Here is a 22,933-nt window from a genome sequence, read left to right as displayed (position 1 = left end):
ATGCATTAAGCATCCCTTCCCTATATATCTACATATTTCTACAGCCATTTACAATTACTAGCCTACTTTACAGCCAACTGCAGTCATTTTGCTGTGAAATTCTGCCGGAGAAATACACAGCAACTACACACCAATGAATTACTACAGAGGTGTTAAATATAGTCAAACCCCAAGCCTGTTGTAAACATATTTCCATTTTGCCCCTTTTTTCGAAAATACCCGTGTGATGTACACAAATACACTTCACTCAGACACTGGTAGTGAAGTCCTGCCTTTAATCTGGAACATTTTCATAATAAATCCAAACAAAATGGCCGCCTGGTCTTTTTTTCCCTGGGTCTAGTTTCAATAAAGCGGAACAGTACAACAACAGGTGGAACTCTGGGTTCTTAAGCTGTCCTTGCTTCAAAACAACTTTATATTCAGTTTAACGGGTGGATGGCTGTAATGGGCTTTCACTCATTTTGAATCAGATGTGAGAGTGTGTGAGCCAACTGGCCATTAAGAAAAATGTACAAAAAGCACATACTCCAAATGTCCTTTCATGAGAAACAAAATGTGAATAAGAAATATTACAATATCGATACAGAGTATACACTGATCAGGCATAACATTATGAGCAGTGACAGGTGACGTGAATAACACTGATTATCTCCTCATCGTGGTACCTGTTAGTGGGTGGGATATATTAGACAGCATATATCACAGCACCTGGATGGCCGGGTGCGTGTGCGTCGCTTTCCTGGGGAACACATGGCACCAGGATGCACTATGGGAAGAAAGCAAGCCGGCGGAGACAGTGTCATGCTTTGGGCAATGTTCCGCTGGGAAACCTTGGGTCCTGCCATCCATGTGGATGTTACTTTGACACGTAGCACCTACCTAAGCATTGATGCAGACCATGTACACCCTTTCATGGAAACAGTACTCTCTGATACAGTAGTTGTAGCCTCTTTCAGCAGGATAGTGCGCCGTGCCAAAAATGCTTCAGGAATGGTTTGATGATGAGCACAACAACGAGTTTGAGGTGTTGACTTGGCCTGCAAATCCCCCAGATCTCAATCCAATCAAGCATCTACGGGAAGTTCTGGATAAACAAGTCCGACCCATGGAGACCCCACCTTGCAACTTACAGGACTTAAAGGATCTGCTGCTAACATCCTGGTGCCAGATACCACAGCACACCTTCAGGGATCTAGTGGAGTCCATGCCTTGATGGGTCAGGGCTGTTTTGGCAGCAAAATGGAGACCAACACAATATAAGGTGGTCATAATGTTATGCCTGATTGGTGTATAAGCGCATGAGTGTGAATAATCACAAACTCTGCTATTCAGTGGATATTATTTTGTTTTGTGGAATTGCTTTTTTAATTATTTGTTTGTTTGCTTGCTTGTTTGTTTATTTAATTTGAAGCCCTAACAAGGTTAAGCATTTTGAGTCAGACATTTAAAAGTTCATATAAGTCACTGGTATGTAACAGTTACATAACAATACATACAGTAACAATACACTATACAGTGAAAAACAAGCACGGTTTGAAGTAAAAATGTTTCTTAATAAATCTTGTTTCTGTACAGAGTTTGCTAAGGCAATAAAATATCACCATAACAGTGAGGTAAAGCCGAGGACATTTATACTAAGAGTTAAATACAATTTTTACTTATACTTCCCAGAAAACTTAGTTATGTAAATTATGTTGTATTCAAGGACTATGTAAAACATCCAGTACATTTGCAGCCATCTAAATTGTACTTTATTATATACTGTATTATTTTTTGTACTTCTGATTAGACGTATTTCTCAGGACGTGACACAAAACTGGAAACAAAACAGATTGCAAAGATTTGTGCAAAAGCTCTGCTCTAAAAGGCCGAATATATATGTTGAGTTACCGCTATAATAGGTAGTTCCCAAACCAGTCCATTTTTGCTGTGATCTCACACAACACTGGTGTCAATTGAAAATAAAATGTGGATTGAAGAGGGGTTCTGAAGACTGGACTGAGAATCATTAGGTGGAGTATTTATTTTCTTTAAAAAAAAAATTAATAAAAATAAATAAATAAATAAAAAATAGATGAATCAATAATAATTATAATAATTATAATAAAAATAAAATAAAATATGGATTGAAGAGGGGCTCTGAAGACTGGACTGAGAATCATTAGGTGGAGTATTTATTTTCTTAAAAATAAATAAATAAATAAAAATAGATGAATCAATAATAATTATAATAAAAATAAAATAAAATGTGGATTGAAGAGGGGCTCTGAAGACTGGACTGAGAATCATTAGGTGGAGTATTTATTTTCTTTAAAAAAATAAAATAAATAAAAGATGAATCAATAATAATTATAATAATTATAATAATTATAATAAAAATAAAATAAAATGTGGATTGAAGAGGGGCTCTGAAGACTGGACTGAGAATCATTAGGTGGAGTATTTATTTTCTTAAAAAATAAATAAATAAATAAAAATAGATAAATCAATAATAAATGAATATTAATCATTATAATTATAATTAGAATAAATACATACATAAATACATAAACAAACAAACAAACAAATAAAAGTTTACACCTCAGGTGTAAGCAACAACCCAGTCTATACGCAGATCAACGTGGTGTGTTTTTTTCTCAAACGCGGTTGGATTGAACCTTCTCGCGTTCCGTAGTCAGAGAGTGTAGCATTGCGGAAACAGTCGCCTATTTCCCTTTACAATTGTATTTTTTCTGAACTTTCGTCCGGATTTTACACTCGATAAAACCCACAGTGATATCTACAGTAGAAGAGGTGGAAGAATTCGGACTTTATTGTTGATCGCTGATGCTGATTAGCTACTTTGCTAGCTAGTTTAGCAACCTGCAACTAAGTGTCGGACTGTAAAAAATAAGACTTGGAGTTAGCGATGGTAAAACGCACAGTGCGCACTTGTGGTATTCTGTTTTTTCTGTGTCTGCTGTTCGGAGACTTTGTGTGGGGATGGTTTCACAACAACAACAACAACAACATTCAGGACAAAACGCAACCATCACAACATAAGCGCGTCAGTAAGGTGACACCGGACAGTGCGGACCAAAGCTGTTTTTGTCATGTGAGTACAGGGTTATGGGGTGTGAATGATAAAAGTACACAGAAGTTTACTTCACTTTATTATTAAGGTGATGATTTTTGGTGGTGTTTATAGCCCGTGCTGTCAGACAGCGCGCCCTTCTAGCACTTTCCATTTCCACTCGCGGTTTGACGTCATCGCTGCGCGAGCGCTCCTCCGGTTGGTGCACGTACACGCTTCAACTTCCTCTTTCCCTAGATCACAAATATTTTATTTTCATTTAGTTTGCATTTATTTATTTTTTAAAATTGGTTTCTTGGGAAATAAGGACTTGTGATAATGTACCACATTTTTACGAGTTCAGGCTAACATTCTTATGGTGCATAATAATAATACTACTAATAATAATAATAATATAAATAATAATAATATTTTTGTTCATATTTACCTATCACAGTTCACAATTATCAGTGCAATTAACTGGCCACGTATGTTTTTTAGAAGAAAATACATGACAAACTTTAATATATAAGGATTTTAAAGATTTTAAAACGCTGTGTAATAAAACATCTCAGTGTGTGCAGTATGCACATAACTATGTCTCTCTCTATATATGTGTTGCATATCTTTGCAACACATATATAGAGAGCAGTCTTGCACACTTTATTTACACCTTGTATTGTGTTTTTACATGCATTTTTATCTTTCTCTCTTTTTTTAAAAAAAAAAAGAGATAAATATCATACGAAAGCACCTCCATATGTTAACCACATTTTGTTTAAGTAGTTTGCAAAACAGGATAAAGTTCACGAACCAGGCACAGAGCAATTATACCAGAGAACATTCAGAGGTGTGTACTGGTGCTTACCGAGCGTGTTGTTGTGTGATTGGCTCAGCACAGCCCCTGCGGCTGAAGGATTATGGGATTTGTAGTTCTCCGGACCTCACGCGCTCACCGCTCTTCGTTGTTTTGCACCGAACGTGGAAACTACAATGGGTGGGCGGGGCATCGCGCGACATAATCCTTGTTTGTGGGCGTGGTCCAACGTGCACGTGGCGATGATTGTTTTAAAGCGGCCGCCTTGTCGCGAGCAGGCATGATTTCTGCACGGAGATGACAGCCGTGAACTTCGTGCTTGTGTGAGGAGGTTTTTAATAATGCCGGACACAAGGTGCATCTCGTGGAGGACGAGCGTTCTTGCCCTCAGCCTGTTTGGACTTTTGAAATTATGCCAGATTACATACAGTGTAAGGTCAATGATCTTCTCGTGACACCTGTGCACACTGAGTGAGCTTTCACAGCATGGCAAAGTATTCAACAACAACCTGTTGTGCTTTACACAGTTATATACCAGCTCTTTACCTGTTTTAGGTGTTTTTAGGGTATGACTTACATTTCTTAACTGCATTGATTGTATGTGTGTATGTATATGCTTGTGTGTGTACAGGTATATATTTTGTATCTTAATGTGTACAGCTGGGTGCTGCTCTTTTCCCAGATGCCTTCCTGTTTGAAGACATTGACTAGTTCCCATAGTTATAAAGTGCTAATAAGCGGAAATAACAAGAAGAAGGCCTCAAGAGTTCGGGTCTCAAGAGAATATTTTATTGTTATCCTTTGTTTCAGTGAACTTTTCTGAGACGGGTGCAAGTTTGGTTTCTAACCCTGATGGACTCCAGTGTTATTCATTGTGCACAAGTGTTTTGTTTGTTTGTTTTAAAAAATGTGACATATTATATTTTTACCATATCAACCCAGCTGTTGTTTTCTTCTGCCCTCTTGTAAAACAAAATAGGATGAGATCGTTTAGACCTGTAGCTTTGATTGGTTGAGGGTGTTAATTATTTAGGTGCCTATCGAATACCACACCTGTCTAACACAAAGCAGCTGTCCATTTATAATGCATGGGCAGTTGGAATAGGATGTGAAAAGGGAAAGGAGTTTTGGAGGTTTCTGGTTATACCTCTGTGGAGTATGAAGTGCAGGATGATGTATATAGGGATGATAGGAACATCTGGTTCTCTTCCTCTTTTTTAAACAAGAAAGTCTTTCTGTTGTCTGAAGTTGACAGGTGTTTTGGACGACTGCTTCTGCGACGTTGAGAGCATCGATGTCTTCAACAACTTCAAGATTTTTCCTCTCATACGCAAGCTAATTGAAAGAGACTTCTTTCGATACTACAGGGTAAGTCAGGCTGACTAAACCAAAAAAACCCCCTAACTGCTTTATCATTTTTGTTATTTGACATAATGACAGGTTCTGATTTGCCCTCCTTCGTTAATTTGCCTATGTGTTCCTGGAATGAAGAAGAGGAAGTAAAACAGAGAAGTCAGATTATGATCTGTAATGCCAAAATCTTTTGTCCTGTATTTAATCGGAATCAAAAATAATACTCTTTCTACTTACAGTTCAGACTGATTTTCCTTCTTCATATTTTTTCCTACATGATTCATCAAATTTAGCCACAGCACGGAGAAATTTATTGAAAAGGCTGATAAATGCGTAGTCATGGGCATTCGTGAGAAGGTAGTGTGCAGTGAAGAAAATGCATCTTCTGTATAGTGCTTGATTAAGAGGAAGTGGCTTTGTGGCAGTGAGCAATATTAGATACAGCTTAGATATGTGATTAGGGTAATCCATATCAAATGTCATTAATATACTTCATGATATTTTTTTAAGCTCTGTGCATTGTGATACTACAGAAAATACTGCATGTGGATTTCCTCTCAACAGGTGAACCTGAAGCGTCCGTGCCCGTTCTGGCCAGACGACGGCCACTGCTCTATCAAGGACTGTCATGTGGAGCCCTGCCCAGAGGTTAGGGTTTAACAAATTTTCTGGTTTATTTGTCTCTTAATTTTACTACATGAGACTTAAGGTTCAGTTTAATTTTTCTCTGCTGGATCTGTAAAATATTTTTACCTGTGTTGACTGTTGTTTTGCTTTATCTTTTTTTCAATACCTGCTGTGTGTTTCTTCATACAGAGCAAGATTCCAGTGGGAATTAAATCAGGCAACTATAATAAGGTGAGAGAAACTCTGGAGTGAGTATGCTGGTTTTAGTAAACAAGGTATAGAAAGCAAGGATTTTCATAATTCTACCTATATGTTTGTTACGGAAATAGCTGACATATATTAGGAAAACATTTTGTCATTCTGTGCAATAAAACAAGAGTACTGTTGTATATTGTGACGTATTTCTGTCCCACGCTCAGCTGGGACGTTAAGTGTCCTTTGTTTGTTAAAAGCCTGCAGATTTGTGTAATGGAGCAGAACCCTAAGGATAGGTGCACTCTTTCTGCCACTTAGTGTCACGTCAGCACACAGCACTCTTTTAGACAGCTCTCACTGTTTGTCCTGCAGTGTGTGTGCCCACAGTGCTGAGACATCTGGTTTGGTGATAACAGTCAAGGTCACTTATATTGAGTTCAAAGCATTTAGACCAATCTGTGAATTCTGAGAACTGACCATCCAAATGTTTTGTAACCACTGGACAAAACTATCCAGATTTTGTATCCACTAGAGTGAGGTGTCCATACAGTTCATTTCACTTATATATAAACATTGTCAACAAAAGCGCCTTTACAAGAAAATCGTGATGTAGATTCCTAATGAACCAGCCAGAGACAACGGGAAAAACTCCCTGAGATGAACGAACCCTAAAGACAAACTGTCTGAACTGGTTTTAAAGGAAATTCAATATGCTAATATTGACAATAAGAGTTCTGAGTTGAGCACAGGACCAGCTTTATGATTACAGCAGCAGTTCTTACATATAGATCTTCAGCCTCCATGTGAGATTGTTCACTTTCAGACCATATAGTATGGTGACTGAGAACATACATGCCACAATTAGCACACACATTGTTATGCAACTTGAAGCTTGTTGCTAAAATAAACCACAAAAACGCAGATAATACACACGCTTTCTCGTTACTAAGAGACAGCAAAACATATACAGAGGATTCTCTGCAGCTTGGTTCAAGACTTGAACCCAGTCTTATCAGCCATGTTAACAATATATTTAAATTTGGTACATGGGACAGCATCTCCTGCCAACATTACCAATTTGCACATACCCATACTATGTTGTTTTTTTTTCCTGCCACCCATTGATCCACTTCTAAAAACCAAGCCTAAGCTAGTTATTATGAATCTAAATCTTCCCTGTACTCAGAGTTCTAATATGTGTCTCTTCTCCTGGCAGTACTCTCTCGCTGCGAACGCTATCAGAGACATTGAGGAATGTGAACAGGCTCATGAGCTGGGTGCCATTAACAGCACACTGAGGTATGTAGTTAACAGTCACACAGAATCAACAAGCCTTAAACATTATATTATATTAGTTAAAGCAAAAACCGTGCATTGGTAGAATGCTTGTGCCTGTGTATTGAAAATCTCTGGATTCTTTACAGTTGTCTGATTTTCTGTCCATAGTAATCAAAGTAAAGAGGCATTTGAGGACTGGGCTCATCATGATGATGCCCAGGATCATTTCTGTGGCCTGGATGGTAAGGTTTTTACATTTTCTGTGCTATAAGCCTCTAATGCATGTGTAAATTCACCTGTCTGGTTTGGTTTGCTCAATGCCTAGACCTACTCTTATTTCTCGTCTTTTTGCAGACGAGACATCACCTGATGCCGAGTATGTGGATCTAACGTTAAATCCTGAACGCTACACTGGATATAAAGGCCCCTCTGCGTGGAGAGTGTGGAACAGCATCTATGAGGAGAACTGCTTCAAGTGAGAGATTTGGATTATAGAGAAATAGAAGATTCAAGTCTTTATGGATTCATAATCCAGACTCAACTAGGAATTATGGTTTATTTTTTGTTTTTTTTGTAATATGTGCTCACAGGTTAGCAGTTCTACCATAAAATTAAAATAATTGAAATATTGGATAATAACATCAAACATCTAACAACAACTATAATGGAAAAATCATATCAGTATTGTTATGGTAAATATTCTGTCACCTTAGGGAAACCCTGAATGCTCATATTAGTTATCATTGTTTTATTCACTTTAAATATTTATTGTCTATTTTTAGGCCAAGGTCTGTGTATCGGCCTCTTAACCCCTTGGCTCCAAGTCGTGGTGAGTTTCCTTTCCGCTTCATGTTGATGATTATCTTGCAAATCTGAATTGCTTTAGATTTTTCTCAAGGAAAACACTGGCACAGTTCTGATTTTTATGATTAGGAAGTTATGATTTATTTTTTTTTTAAATCATTTACTATTTCTTCTTCTATTTCTAGGTGATGATGATGGTGAGTATAAATCTGTACACATCAGAAATTTTAGACTCTGGCTGTGTGTTTCAACCCTGGACTAATGCGGTAACACACAAAAGAGATCATATCCTTAATAAGCACTTTTTATCTTGACCTACTTGCTGATTTGACGTGCAGTTTGTGTTTGCTCACACAGGTGAAGGCTTTTACAACTGGCTGGAAGGTAACTGGATCTTTCTCATTATCAGCACATTTCCATAGACACAGCTCCAGTCAATATGGGAGACAAATACACCACAGCTGAAAACACACACACACACACACACACACACTTCAACTACTGCACAGACCAGACACTGTGAATCTCTCAGTGTAATGTCCCTTTCCTATTTATTCAACACTGTTCTAAATGAACTGCTCTATCTAACCGTATTCCCAATGAGGGTATTTTATTTTGCTGTCATAAGTGGCATCAATTTAGTCCTCATTCACAGGGTAGCCCTTTGGTGCACAGGGAAGGGCTCATGAGTTTTCTCAAAGTTACACACACACGCACACACACGCACACACACACAGAGTTGTAGAATAAAAAGCATGGAGGATAGTAAAGTGCTAAATACCGCATAGCTAAAACTTTGCTGATGCCTTCAGAGCAGTTCAGAGAAGTGTAAAAAAAACATTTTTTTTACATGAATTAAATTTTTTTTATTGTTACCAGGTAATAGAGACCGTATAGTTGTTTTTTTTTATCTTGTATTAGGTTAGATATTTTTGAACACATGAATGAACATTAAGCCATATAGCTTTTATCTCTGCTACTCATTCATTAAAGCAGTTTACACCACAGCGCTGCTGAATTATCAACACTGTTTGGTCAGATGGTGCTGCTTAATTTTCTAATAATAGTGTCTCCAGTGTCACCTCTAAGTTCTCAAGACAAAACTTTTTCATCTTTCTCAGTAGGAAAGCAAGAGAGAAAAAATAGAGCCTAGGAAAGGATCGATAATTTTAATATCTGTTATAACAAGCCATAACAGAAACTGACTTGTTTCAGAGACAAATTAAATATAACATGTTAAAATGTGTGATGTGTCATTCATTAACTTTTAATTTAATTAATTAATGTTTCTATTGTAATTGATGGCAAATTTCAGTGGGGTAAGAGAAAACACTACCATTATTGAAACATAAGCTTTGTGGTGGACAGAGTGTTAGGCCTCTTCATGTCAGGCCTCCACACACAGAAGTTGCATATTTTCCTATAAAACTATGCCCCATTGTGTTTCATTCTTTACTTAACAAGTTTGCCATGTGAATCATTTCAGTTTCAAGTCAGAAAGTTACAGTGAAATTATTTCTAGATGCAAAAATCCACTGATGCTATGCATGAGGTTCATATTCTAGTTTAATTTGAAGATTTACATAATGATGACGGTGATAATGCTTGTGTAACATATATGTGGTTGGTTCTCTGCTGTAGGATTGTGTCTGGAGAAGAGAGTGTTTTATCGGCTCATTTCTGGCCTCCACAGCAGCATTAACATCCACCTGTCTGCTCAGTACCTCCTGGATGGTGAGTGTCAAAGAACTCTCTATTAATAATTCTGCTGTGTTTATGGCCTTCAACCATACACTTTAATCAACATGTCTTTTAAGAGAATGGAAAATATATATTGACCATAGGGTGTCGAAGCTTTTGATAGTGTATATTAAAAGATATTTATGGTAATACAATTGCAAACTTTTTATACATTTAGTTTGTTCGCGTGCCATTAGTGAAAGGATGTACTTGGAGGAAAGTGTGTGATGCAGTTTACAGGAAGCTGAACTTAATATGTCTTATACTGAATTGGTTTGCACTGTTTGCACCTGGTTGCACACGCTGCACTTTATGCAGCTAGGATAAACTTTCCATCCTTAGCTCTGTGTTGTTGTTTTTGTTCTGTAGCTATATGTTATGTTGTCTATGTAGCACCAGGGTCCTGGAGAAACGTTGTTTCATTGCACTATGTACTGCGTCAGCTATATTGACAAGAAATGACAATAAAGCTGCTTCTTGACTTGACTTGAAGGATATTGTGTATATTTTGTGTATAAACAAAATATTTCGTTACTGCTGCTAAAATGGTATTTTTCTCACTCTCCCACCTGTGTGCCTACCTGTGTGTGTGTGTGTGTGTACAGAGGGCTGGGGCAAAGCGATTTGGGGCCCCAATGTGCACGAGTTCCGCCAGAGGTTTGACTCTGCCGAGACCAAGGGTGAGGGAACTCGCAGGCTGAAGAACCTTTACTTCCTGTACCTGATCGAGCTCCGAGCGCTGTCCAAAGTGGCGCCGTATTTCGAGCGCTCATTCATTAACCTCTACACTGGCAATGCACAGGAAGACTCTGCTACCAAAGAGCTGCTGCTGCAGATATTCAATGAGACCAAGTGAGAGCCAGATGCATGATTTACCCCTTACACAGAATCCAGAACCTCTTCTTTCTCATGACAAATTAATAAATTACTGAAAATTACATTTTAAGGTCACCAACTTTAATTAAGAAACTGGCACTACAAGTGGTTAAGAACTGTAGCTTGGTTAGCTTTGTAGGCCAGAAGTGCCCTACTAAGTGTAGCTGTTACATTATAAAAAGGGGCACATAAACAGCTTAAGATTAAATTTATTATACATAATGATGACTAGAACATGCTGCACTCTTATAAGGAAATAACCAAAGATCGGTTGGTGTGATGCGTATCAGCCTAAATGTTGATTTTCCTAAAATTATGCATCGTCATTAAATTTTTTTAAGCATGATATGGAATTTCCACAAAGCAATTTAGATCTTGTTATTTCTTATGTTATAGTAGCAGTCATTCTCTCAACAGCCTGTAGTATAAATTATGCTGTGATGTGAATTTGTAATAAATTTTGTTGTAACATCTGTCTCTCTGTAGAGCTTTCCCCATGCACTTTGATGAGAGCTCCATGTTTGCAGGCCACAAAATGGAAGCCAAAAGGTTAAAGGTGAGTTGGTAGGCTTTGGAAACACACGTTTTCTCTTACAGAACAAATGCTGTCTGCTCTACAAGTGACGCGTTTTTTTGTTTAGTTTTTTTTAATGAAAGAGTCCCTCTTTTCTCCAATTTATTTAGCAGGAATCCAGTTTGTTTCTCCACTGTATTGTTTCGACATAAATTGGTATCTAGAATATTTAGCTCTACATAGCTTACTTCAAGTGATTGAGCCAAATGTGACCCCTCCTTTAGAGAAGAAGCTTTAGCACTGCTTTGGTTATTTTCCTAAATTACAAATAATGCACGTTTGTTTAGATTATACAAACATTTGTGGTGACTGAATGTCAGTTTAGAATGTTGTCTTTTGCATATGGCTGATTTTGCTGGGTCTCTCTTTCACCAGGAAGAGTTCAGGCTTCATTTTAAGAACATTTCTCGTATAATGGACTGCGTGGGCTGCAGTAAATGTCGACTGTGGGGGAAGTTACAGGTATGTGTACGAGTGTTGCTCTCATTCTGAAAAGAGTCGCTCATCGTTTGTGCCTAGCTCAGAAATGGACAATTCTATATGTTAGATATAACCTGTTCTATATAAATAATATTATAAATGAATAATATAATTTTTGTAATCTTTATAACTCCATTTAACACCTTTGGATTACTTTATATTGTCAGTAAGGCTTTAGTACTATAACCCATTTTAAGTACACAAATATTTGCAATCTATGAAACAGAATTCAGTAATGTTTATGCAAACCCACTAAACACACCCTAAAGTCATACATGCTGTTTCTCTCCTTTCAGACCCAAGGACTGGGCACCGCCCTCAGGATCCTCTTCTCTGAGAAAGAGATCAAGAATCTTCCAGAAAATAGTCCCTCTAAAGGCTTCCAGCTCACACGCCAGGAGATTGTAGCTTTGCTTAATGGCTTTGGGAGGTAAGGACTGAAGATTTAGGATGTCTCATTAAAATGTAGGGTTAAATGCAACTGCTCACTGTGTGTTTTTCATCAACACACAATTTCTTATGAGAGTTTTTTTTCCATCAGAATACCTTTTGTGAAATTTGCTCAAATTAAAAAACTCCAGCTAGTCTAGGGAAAAAGAAATGATTGGTGTATAGGCCAAGGCTTCTTCGCTGGCACTGACAGAAACACTAGAAGGAGAATTATAACATACAGCATCCAAGGAAATGTTTTTCTCACAAGCCAGACCACTAGTGTTGCTGTTGCAGTGTTGTAACCTCCTGGAGTAAACAAATGAGACATGCCAGTATAAGGATAAAGATAATAACTGGTCCATATGAAACCAGATAGATTATAAGGATTCATTTTATTTATAGCAAACTATAGATGATGATAAGTATTTGTCAAAGGTTATCACTATAATTATGGACAATATTGGCGAGTACAAGTTGAGGGCTCAGTCTGGCAGTCTCACGAAAACTTTGTCAAAGATGATTTTGTATTTGTTTCTTTTCCCGTCTCTGTCTCACACTCTCCCTCATTATCGTAGACTCTCCACCAGTATAAGAGAGCTGCACAACTTCCGAACTCTGCTGAAGGACAAGAAGCACCAGATGATGTCAGCCCATAGGACACTGCAATAGTTTCATCTTCCTCAGAGGGAGGCCTTTATCAGGGACTTTAAAACTGAATGTGGCCAAGAGAAACTCCCCTCTGCTGAGCTCTCCAAATCCCTCTGCTCTCTTCTGCTTTTCTCTGCTGCCCAGCTAACAGGAAAAAAAAATACCCAGCAAACCGTCAGCTTCTGATGAAAACAGGAAGCAGAGGCTGGACCAGAGTTCACACAATACGCCTTTCCCAACCAGCGCTTCAGAATTCACACCTTTTTCTCTATGGCTTCGTAAAAAATACTTGGGTTTTTTTGTTTGTTTGTTTTGTGTTTTCAGGGTTTTGTGTGTGTCTGCGAGAGAGAGCAGGGATGTTAAATGTTTGTGTGTATGTGAGATCGTGTACACATAGGAGGTCATTTAGGTGATCAGACATAATGTTTCCTGGAACGCTTACTATTTTCCTAAATATTTTTATGCATTTAACACCTCAAGAGGCAAGTCACCATAAATTCTAAACTGGCTTTCATATCAACATGGAATTCTGCCAACAGGACCATAGGTTTTCTAATGTACTGTAAGGAAATGTAGCATAAGTTACAACTCTGAGCAACTCATAACAAGCAATATGGATACAGTCTAGGATGTCTTTACACTGTCTGCAGTGGCAAAAAAAAAATTTCTAGAATGATCGAACTTCAGTATTAATGTTAAATACTTAATTACATTGTTCGCAACCCAAAGCTTTTCTAAAAAAAAAAAAAGGAGTCTTATTTTATGTCGCAGGATATTTCCTCTTCAGACTGTCCTGTATAAGCCAGATGTGAGGGCTTTATTTGCTAATTTTTAACTTTACAAGACTCATATGTGAAGGTGTGTGTGTGTGTGTGTCTGTCCGATTGAATGTCTTTCTTCGTTACAGTGAGATCTGGACCAAACAACCCACTTGTTGGTTCTCTTGTGGTGTCCACTTGAAGTGTGTAAGTGAAAGCTGCCATATTTTTTTCTGTACACACAATACAGTAAACTCAACAACTGTAGTCACCCTTCATGAAAATACCTCAAGAGTTAAAGTATGGAATGAAGCCGACGTCTAATGTGTCTAATAATTAATTTCATGATTCCAATGATCATATTGGAGCGCTGCATGCTGTTATAATGTTACACAAAACCTTTATTAAAAAGGAATTTATGTTTTGTTTTGCAAAATATAGATTTGGAGGTTACGCTTCCCTTAGTCTAAGAATGTCTGAAAGAGAATGACGTAATATGTAATATCCAATGCCACAGCCATACATGGGAGGAATAGTGTATTATCTCTCCCCTGTCAATCACAGAGACTTTACCCAGACGTGGGCATCTTTGAGCTCATGTATGGGGCTCGTGATGGTGCTTTCCTCCGAGTGTGTTTTGCTGTGCTGAAAAGATCCGGTTGTCTTTCCATGTCTCAGATGAAGCACCTGTTAGACTTCACTCTCCCTGATTGGTAGCTGCTGTGTGATGTGGAGAACTGGCTGGAGGGTGGGATTTGACAAAATTAGGGTGAAAATGGGATTATATTTTATTATTTGTTTAATTTGTCTGAATTACCTTTCATTTTATTTTACGTTATTATGAAGCAAAGCTAAGTAGTTCCCCCGAAATGAGTAAGCTTGTATTGCTAATATTAATTTCAATGTATATTTATACATTTTTTATTTTTTTTCCTTAGCTTCTGCAGTCAGTTTGGCTGTTTTTCATGAAGGGTGATTAAAGTACACGAGGTCACGGTTTATACACTGAGTTGCCAGTTTATTGGGTGCACTTTCTAAGCATAGGTTACTGATCTGTTAGCTCCTTTTTATCCTGTAACTGGAGCACCATCATACCTCCAAGAACCATACTGTTTGTTTCGTGGTAGATTAGTTTAAGTCTAATAAACTGGCAGCTTATTCACGTGTATTCCTTTTTGTTCATTCTCATGAAGAGTGCCATATATGATACTTGAGTTGACTCTACATGGAACACTGGTCTATGATGTTGAAGAATGGATTACCTGTAATCATGAAGAGATGGCTATGAGCAGCTATGAATGTGTGTGTGTGTGTGTGTGTGGGGCGCTGCATGATTTATAGAGCATCACCACATCCTGTGTGTTCCACTTGTCTGCCTTAACATTACAAAACACAATTTTGGAAGCAGCTCACACACATAAGCTTTCTTCTAAACGGATTGTGTCTTTAGATTTTGTTATATCATGTTCCTACATTTTCTCTTATCTATTCTTCCACAAGCCAAAGCATCAGTGATGAAGGGAGCACTAAACGCCACTCAAAATCTGATCAGTCCTGAAACTGAGTTCTTTTCAGTCACAGTGATTTCTACCTTCTGTGCTTTAGATGAGCAATACCAGCGATTTTTAATAGAAATGTTTAAGAAAGGATTATATAGGAAAAAGGCTTTCAGAGTACTGGGGATCAGACTGAACATCATTGCATTGAACTGACCGCACCTGAGGTCATTTTGAAGCCAGTCTGCAGGTGACGAATCACAAGGATGCTCCTTCAGAATGAGTGTGATCTGATGCTAATTTCTTTTTTGTTTGTTTTGTTTTGTTAATTGGCCCACATTTTGCACCATATGTAAAATAAGGATTTTTTTTTCAGCTCTCTTCACTGTCTGTGTGCATAATAATGGCTCATTTGTTTATTTGTGGACTTGTCAAATCTATTTATTTAAAAGGAGGAATAAATCTGTCAGTCGATGGATGCCTCTGTGTTTGCCTTCTTGTCTTCTGATTGCTTGCATTGCAGTGTTAGCATTAAATATTGGCTTAGGGTAAACGAATGAAATAAACAGCACACACACACAGGGTGGCTGTTAGACTTTTTCTCTGGTTTCATTTGTGCTTTAAAAGTAGGAGCCATGTCTTAACCTAAAAAAATCATAACAAATAATTTAAGGAGTTCATCACACCTACAAACAACATCATGCTCTTAAAAGTTGAGCTATTTCAAATTGTCTTAATGACGAACGACACATTTCTGTTTCAAACATCAAAATATTTCTTTATTGGTGAAACTTTACAATCATATGCTCAACAAAATACTTTTAACCAACAAACCTATTGAAAGCTTATTTTCACAAATAGCATGAATAAAAAAGGCATGAAATACTGCAGACGAAATACAGACGTTTATTCCTTTAACAGGAATAAATGCTGGAACAGGAGCAGTATTTCTTGCCCTTTTTTAATAATTGTTTTCTCTCAACACAAATATAGCGAATTACACATCCATGCTGTAAATAATAGCTTATTTTATGGTCGGTATTTTCAGTCATGTATATGAGAGTGATTAAACCTTACGTGAAAGTTACTAGTGTTCGGCAGAGTTAAAGGTACTCCAATTAAGATTTTTTTTAAAGTTGTTTTTTTTCCCCATAGGATAGTTACAACTGAACTGTGTGTGTGTGTGTGTGTGTGTGTGTGTGTGTGTGTGTGTGTGCGTGTGCGAACAAGAAAAATTACAGTGCATACAGATTCCTACTAGGTTTAGCTACAAGTGCGTTCTACAGCAACAACTACTACTGACATCCGTACCGTTTGTGGCTTTTTGACTGAAGACGTGACAAGCTGAAAATCTTGATTAGTGTACCTTTTTACATTAGTTACATTGTGAGAGAGTCGGACACGGTTACCACGGTAACCCACGCATCACTTAGCTGTGATCACCATGGTAACTCGTGCCTTCCTTAGAGCTCGCTTTATGCAAGCCTCTTTCTGGCTGGCGTGTGCCTCGGAAGTGTTAGTCAACTGTAAAGACCCATGTATGTAGATGTACATGTTAAAGTGCGGTGCGTCGAAGGGTTTACAAACAGCAGAGCACAGAGCTTTTCTGTTAATGGTTTAGGCCTGGTGACGATCGCTGATTTTCTCCGCCCAGATTTATGAGGAAGCTGCTGCTTCGGCTGCCCCAGTCATAGCAGTCTGAGGACAAACTGAGAAACAGAAGCTTTTCTTTTATTCCTCTTAAACCACAGTAACTAGCAATACTTTATTTATACTATGCAGACGCCTGAAATGTTTATAGACACCTGACCATCACTCTCGTATGTGTTATTGGAATATCCAGTCTGTTATAATAAGCTCCACTCTTTTGGGAAGGCTTTCTATTAGATTTTTTTAGTGTGGCTGTAGGGATTTGTGTGAGATCAGGCACTATGTAAGTCTGGGGTCCAGTCAGTGTTCCAGTGGTGTTGAGTCAGAGTCAGCTGGACACTCAAGTTCTTCCATGCCAACCTCGCCAAACCATGTCTTCATGGAGCTCACAATGGGAACAATGGCATTGTCAGGCTGGAACAAGTTTAGGCCTCGTAGTTCTAGCGAAGTGAAAATGCTACAGTATTCACTTGCTGTCCACTTTATTAGGAACAGCTTGCATTCTTGCAGTCATCTAATCAGCAAATCAGGTGGCAGCAGAACGATGCACAAAATCATATCTAAAACAGGTCGATTTTCACATCAAACATCAGAATGGTGGAAAAGCGTATTTTCTGTGACTTTAACCGTGGCATAGTTTGTTGATGGGCTGGTTTGAGTATTTCAGAATTTTAGAAGCTTACATTATGACATATGGATGTGATGATCAGGTATTAGTATACTTTTGGCCATATAGTGTACTTTTATTCCAGTAATAGTTACATTTAATGTTATATATCATCTTTTCAAACCAATCAGACTGAAGCGTTCAAGAATTTTCAGCCAAACCTTTCAAGCAGTAAACAGAATATTTGATTTAGTGAATGTTTTGTAGTTTTAACCTAATACTGTAATAGCGTCTCTTTCCTGTGGTACGCTGAATGTGATGTGGGTTTGGTGTGTACTGATTGTTTGGGCCGGTTTTACCTTGTTGAGGAATTCTGAGGATAGGATCCCCAGGCCAGGTCGTCGTCACTGTCATATCGTCGTGGATTGTCAAAGAAGTAGCGTTTGGTGGAGAAGACATGACTGGGGATGGCAGATGCACTCTACAGAGGGATTAAGAGACAATGTACGCAAGTGTTCACATGAACTTGTTTCATGATGATCTAATTGCTGTGGTATAAACACTTTAGGACATGCTTTTATAGGAAATTTTTAAAAAAAATGGTGTTATAGAAAAGAAAAGCTACAGAATGGTTTGAAGTAAGTGTGTGATGATTTAGACATGCCATTTACTCAAAGCATAACTGGTGCCCATAACCTTCCCTTAATTACTGCCTCAGGAAAGCAAACACCAAACAGGTGAGGAGGAAAACTGGGTACATGTCCACTCTTTACACCTCACCCTGTCTTGTGCTGGCTTGCGAACCCTGAAGAAGAAGACCACCAGGGAGGTGGGCAGAAGTTCCCAAACGAACAGAATCACCCCGAATACCACATATCCAGCATCACCCAGATTGGACCTCAGGTCTGCCTGCAAGATCACATGAGGTAGTGTTTGTGAGAGTGCTGCAGTCTCAAAAAGAAAAGAATCGTGTACTTTTGTGTAAGTAGGTAGACAATCTATTGTGTATGTGTAGAAAGAGTGACCAGGACAGACTGGAGTGGTAGTTACCTGGTCGGACACGTTGTACCAGTCATAATCGAAGGAATTAATGTTTTCTATGTCTGTTAAAGCCAGAACGACGAGATTGTAGCAGGCGCGCGATGTATACAGGAGAATCACCATGATGCCGATCAGGGTCACCTGACACACAGAGGTCCCCTGTAATATTGCAGAGATGATATAATACATAATAACTAATTACAGTTTTGGAAGATTAGATGTTTATGTGATAGCTTAATATGGCACACTGTGTTCTAATGTAATGTATGTAAAATCTATGTGCATTTGTCATACTTGTATTTCATTACATTTTATTATATACTTTATATTTTAAATGAATGAGATCTGACAATGCCCCTTGTTAGATAAATATATTGCTCCGATTTTGCTCTCGAGACACATACCTTGGACTCTAGGTAGATGCTGGCGAGGGACATCTTGGCCACCTTGTAGAGACAGACGGAGAGTGAGATGGCACAGAGCACGAAAAGCGAGTCGTTAATGGTGACACGCACCAAGACGATGGTCTTAATTTGCGCATCTGTCATCTTAACCAGCAAAGCACAAGCCAGATTCACCAAGAGGAAGAGCAGACTAGCACCTACGAAGACCAGGTACAAAGGGAACCTGCGACAGAAAGACAAAACCGAGACAGTGAGAAGAATACAGATTTTTGAACAATATATTTTAACAGGTTTGACTAAACAAGCTATGGAATTGCTTAACATAATCTACATAAGCACTAATAAAACATGAACACAGTTATTAGATTTGTTTTATTATTAGTGTGCTGTTTATACTATTAGAATAAAATAGGTTTATTCTAGCAAAGATACTATGAGAGAAAAGGAGCCTGCTGAAGTGTGTAATTAAGGAAGTAGTGTATGAAATTAACTGATAAGAGTAGCGCCTTCTTAAGGAGCACTTACTTGTACTTGAGCAGATGAGGCGAATACTTCGACTTGGCCTTAAAGAAAACCTGTGAGTAAAGGGAAAAAATCAATAGCAAAATGATCATTCATTCACAATTTCATACTTCATTCATTTAGAAATGTACGCTTACTCCAAATATTACTATCATGAAATGAAGCTTATGGACTGTAGTTTAGTTTAGTAAGCTGGAGAATGCACAGCTCCACAAACTTGGCCACTGGCCATACCTCCAACCTGAGTCTTATGCCTGTTTTGGAGTGATACCAAAATTATATGCTGATGGAGAACATGATTCCGGCTTCCAGATGGCTGACATCCATTTTTATACAAAACGGTATGTCATTTAGTATCATAAACCATATCATAAAGCAGATCACTTTGAGATTTTGTAAAGACTATTTGAAATCAAAGTGACCCCCCCCACCCTTTATTTATTTATTTATTTATTTATTTATTTCAAACATATTTGCTTATTTGCTCTTCATTTATCAGACAAAAAATGTAGGGTTTCCATAATATAAAGAAATCTAATTGAAAAAATGAAAATAAAAAAAAATGATTAAGTGTGTGGTGATTTAAACATGTCGTTTGCATGATGTTAAACCTTGTAAAGATTTCTTTCCTTGCTAGTTACATTAGCCTTATAACTCAAAAATCAAACTTTAGACCTCAAACATGTCCTGCCTAAACACCTACATAGAAAAATCATGATCATTACTTTAACAAAACTCTAACCATGTCTCTGCAAAGAGTGTGATATTTAGACAGTATACTGAAAAAAATGATTCATTGAATTTACTCAATTTTCTTAAGTCAAGTGGTTGCAATCAATTTATTTTAGCTACATTTAAATAAATAAATTAAGTTCAACTCAATTTATTTATTTAAATGTAGCTAAAATAAATTGATTGCAAGCACTTGACTTAAGAAAATTGAGTAAATTCAATGAATCATTTTTTTCAGTGTAAAGCTTAGTCCAGCACATATTTCAAAGCCTGCATTGTGATAGACTCGTAGCATTTAGTTACCAATGCAAAAGCCTTTTTATGGTTTAATTCCTCTTAAAATTGTGACTGTTTTTGTGATTTTGCTGATGCTGTAGCCAACACTGTACTTTAACATTATCCAAAGGATGTCATTAATATTTGACGCTGGTTTGCTCTGAAATGTAGGTCACACATAGAACAGCATGCACTTAGCTTCTGAATTATCTAGAAGACTGTAAAGGAATCTTTTGTCATCCTTAATTCGTTCTATGGTCCTACCACATTTAAGAGCCAGGTCATTACTCACCCATGTAATTACAGCCCTTTCACTGTACCCACTAATACAGTAATAAGCTTGTTATTGGAAAAAAAACGAATAATAAGCTGAGCCTTAAAGGGATTAATCCTTCCTCACTGATCCTGCCTCACGTAACGTTTCGAATATTGAATGTTCTTCTCCTAGCATCTCTGAAAAAGGTCCATCTCTCATTCCTTGTTGTCTCACCTGTGCACAGTAGAGGTTCATCAGACTGAGTGTGAAAAACTGCAGGCACACTGGGAAGCAGTAGAGCAGCCAGAAGGCAAAGGGCCCAAGTGCGTTGGCCGTCACACAGTCCCTGAAGTAAAAGGAGAAGAGCAGAGCACGCAGTGCCGCCCACAGCAGGCACAGGAAGAGGAATACTGTCTTGTAGCTGAAACGCTTGTGCCGGTAGCGCAGTACCAGCCACAGCTGGGCATAGACAAAGGCGAAGAGCAGTGAGTAGAAAGCTGTGTAAACCACCGTCAAGCCTAACTTCACATATGGAGGAACAGCCGGGCTTAAGGTTGCCGGGGAGAGGGACGCATTGGCTCCTGAAGCTCTGGAACCGTCCTCCCTCCTCTCCTCTGTGGGCTGAGTGTCCTCCATCTTCCTGCACTCAATCTCTCTCACACCCTTCTGTCTCTCCTGGCAACTGGCTAAGGTCTGGACTCACCACAAAAATGCACAGATCCAGATCTGTTCTTCTTGCTGCTGTTGCATTCATCTGTTTCTATGTCCATGTTCATGCACCTGCCCAACACCTAAAATTGTGAGGGAGAAAGGCAGGGGAAGAACAGGCAGAAAGGATGAGGCAGGGAGGAGGAGGAGACATGAAAAGGATAAGCATGGCTTCCTGCAGCCGGGTAGAGAGAGAACCAGGAGCATGTGATCTGGATGTGGAGCTCTCATTGGTGGAGCTATTCAGAGAGTGAGAGAAAGAGTGGACACTCTACCACTCGTGTGTTTGTGTGTGTGTGTGTGTGTGTGTGTGCACACGTGTGTGTGTGTGTGTGTGTGTTAGGATGTGGCAGGTCTCATGTCATAGCCTGCTGCTATGGCTCTATTTCTCTAGGGATGGAGGTAGCTTCTTATTATTTTCCACATCAAAGGATATAAAGAATCCCATGATTGCATCACACGTTTTAATGACAGTATAAATCCAACAGATGGCGATGTTGCGCTTTTTTAAGCATCAGCAATGAGACACTACAGTAATGCTGGACCACTGATATTTGTTAGAGATTACCAAAAAGCAAAAGATTGATCTAGATAATGCCAGATGCTAGAATTATACTAGAAATTTGATGCCACAATTTAAGAAATGGTCTGCAATACTGCTGCAAGTGTTCTGTGATACACCTGATATGTTTGTCCAATCTCAGTACGGGAAGGATGGTATGGTTGGTGAAGCCATAATTGCTGCCACAGATTCTCAGTTGCATTGAGGTGTTGGCTGTGACTGGGCTGGGCCATTTTAACACATTCATGTTCATGGTTTGAACCACTTCATTGTAGCTTTAAGTATGCTTAGGGTCATTGTTCTGTTAGAAGGTGAACTTCTGCCACTGTCTCAAGTCTCTGGCAGAATTTAACATGTTCTCTTTTAGTGTTGTTATGTATAAGGCTCTGTCCTTCATGCCATCAACCCCCACCAGTTTACCCCCTCCCCCAATCATGATGCTACCACCATCATTCTTCAATCAGAAACGAATCATCAGCAAATATAGAGTTACACTGTGATGTAGAGTTACATTTTGGTATCACCAGACCAGAAAACCATTTCCCACATCTTCACAGAGTCTTCAAATGGAATTTCATATATGCATATTTTTTCACCTCTCTTCTATAACACAGATATAGTTTTTAAAAAAAAAATCTTATGGATGTGAGATACGAGCACTGTGTAGATCTCCTGGATGTGAGATACCAGCACTGTGTAGATCTTCTGGCTTGAGATACCAGCACTGTGTAGATCAGTGATTAGTTTAGAGTGCTGGTGAGACCCTCAGTTCTACATCCGGTTACAAGTGGAGATATGCATCACTAATTAGCAACAAAGAAAGGAGTCCTTTTCCTGCAGACGCCTGACGCCAACTTTACATCAAACCTCCTTTGAAGAGCAAGGGTATTTTATCTCTTTCTCACGTCCATGCTTTTTCTTTATCTCCAAGCTATTATCACATTTTCCTTCAATTTACACATAGAGTAGTTCACCTCAGGACAGTAATGGCTGTCTAGTAACAGTTTCTATTAACTATTAACTATTAGTGACATCTGGATTC

General features: G+C 38.4%; 2 protein-coding genes across 2 annotated transcripts; one reads left to right on the top strand and one right to left on the bottom strand.

Moving 5' to 3' along the window:
• Positions 1 to 2,658: 2,658 nt before the first annotated feature.
• On the top strand, positions 2,659 to 15,607 carry ero1b (endoplasmic reticulum oxidoreductase 1 beta). The gene is made up of 16 exons (XM_058401029.1): positions 2,659 to 3,097; positions 5,121 to 5,240; positions 5,790 to 5,873; positions 6,042 to 6,083; positions 7,264 to 7,346; positions 7,494 to 7,567; positions 7,680 to 7,800; positions 8,108 to 8,154; positions 8,315 to 8,326; positions 8,487 to 8,513; positions 9,771 to 9,863; positions 10,475 to 10,721; positions 11,232 to 11,301; positions 11,695 to 11,781; positions 12,096 to 12,229; positions 12,807 to 15,607. The coding sequence occupies exons 1-16, from the start codon at positions 2,912 to 2,914 to the stop codon at positions 12,898 to 12,900; spliced, it is 1,521 nt and encodes a 506-aa protein (XP_058257012.1). The 5' UTR covers positions 2,659 to 2,911; the 3' UTR covers positions 12,901 to 15,607.
• Positions 15,608 to 15,905: 298 nt separating this feature from the next.
• gpr137bb (G protein-coupled receptor 137Bb) lies at positions 15,906 to 21,508 on the bottom strand. The gene is made up of 7 exons (XM_058400325.1): positions 20,856 to 21,508; positions 19,361 to 19,410; positions 18,836 to 19,058; positions 18,441 to 18,590; positions 18,171 to 18,299; positions 17,750 to 17,871; positions 15,906 to 16,842 (listed from the first exon to the last, which is right to left on the bottom strand). The coding sequence occupies exons 1-7, from the start codon at positions 21,255 to 21,257 to the stop codon at positions 16,743 to 16,745; spliced, it is 1,176 nt and encodes a 391-aa protein (XP_058256308.1). The 5' UTR covers positions 21,258 to 21,508; the 3' UTR covers positions 15,906 to 16,742.
• Between the last annotated feature and the right edge of the window lie 1,425 nt (positions 21,509 to 22,933).

The sequence above is a fragment of the Hemibagrus wyckioides genome, linkage group LG10 (genome assembly GCF_019097595.1).
Source record: "Hemibagrus wyckioides isolate EC202008001 linkage group LG10, SWU_Hwy_1.0, whole genome shotgun sequence".
Lineage (NCBI taxonomy): Eukaryota > Metazoa > Chordata > Actinopteri > Siluriformes > Bagridae > Hemibagrus > Hemibagrus wyckioides.
Note: the sequence above shows the minus strand (reverse complement) of the source record. Positions and strands in the feature narration are given on the sequence as shown.

Excerpts from the sequence above, each read along its gene's own strand:
- ero1b (XM_058401029.1), top strand. The coding sequence starts at position 2,912 with ATGGTAAAACGCACAGTGCGCACTTGTGGTATTCTGTTTTTTCTGTGT. Across the intron at positions 8,514-9,770 it reads CTTTTACAACTGGCTGGAAG|GATTGTGTCTGGAGAAGAGA; the intron begins GTAACTGGATCT and ends TCTCTGCTGTAG. Across the intron at positions 11,782-12,095 it reads GACTGTGGGGGAAGTTACAG|ACCCAAGGACTGGGCACCGC; the intron begins GTATGTGTACGA and ends CTCTCCTTTCAG.
- gpr137bb (XM_058400325.1), bottom strand. The coding sequence starts at position 21,257 with ATGGAGGACACTCAGCCCACAGAGGAGAGGAGGGAGGACGGTTCCAGA. Across the intron at positions 18,591-18,835 it reads GCATCTACCTAGAGTCCAAG|GGGACCTCTGTGTGTCAGGT; the intron begins GTATGTGTCTCG and ends GCAATATTACAG. Across the intron at positions 17,872-18,170 it reads GCAAGCCAGCACAAGACAGG|AGTGCATCTGCCATCCCCAG; the intron begins GTGAGGTGTAAA and ends ATCCCTCTGTAG.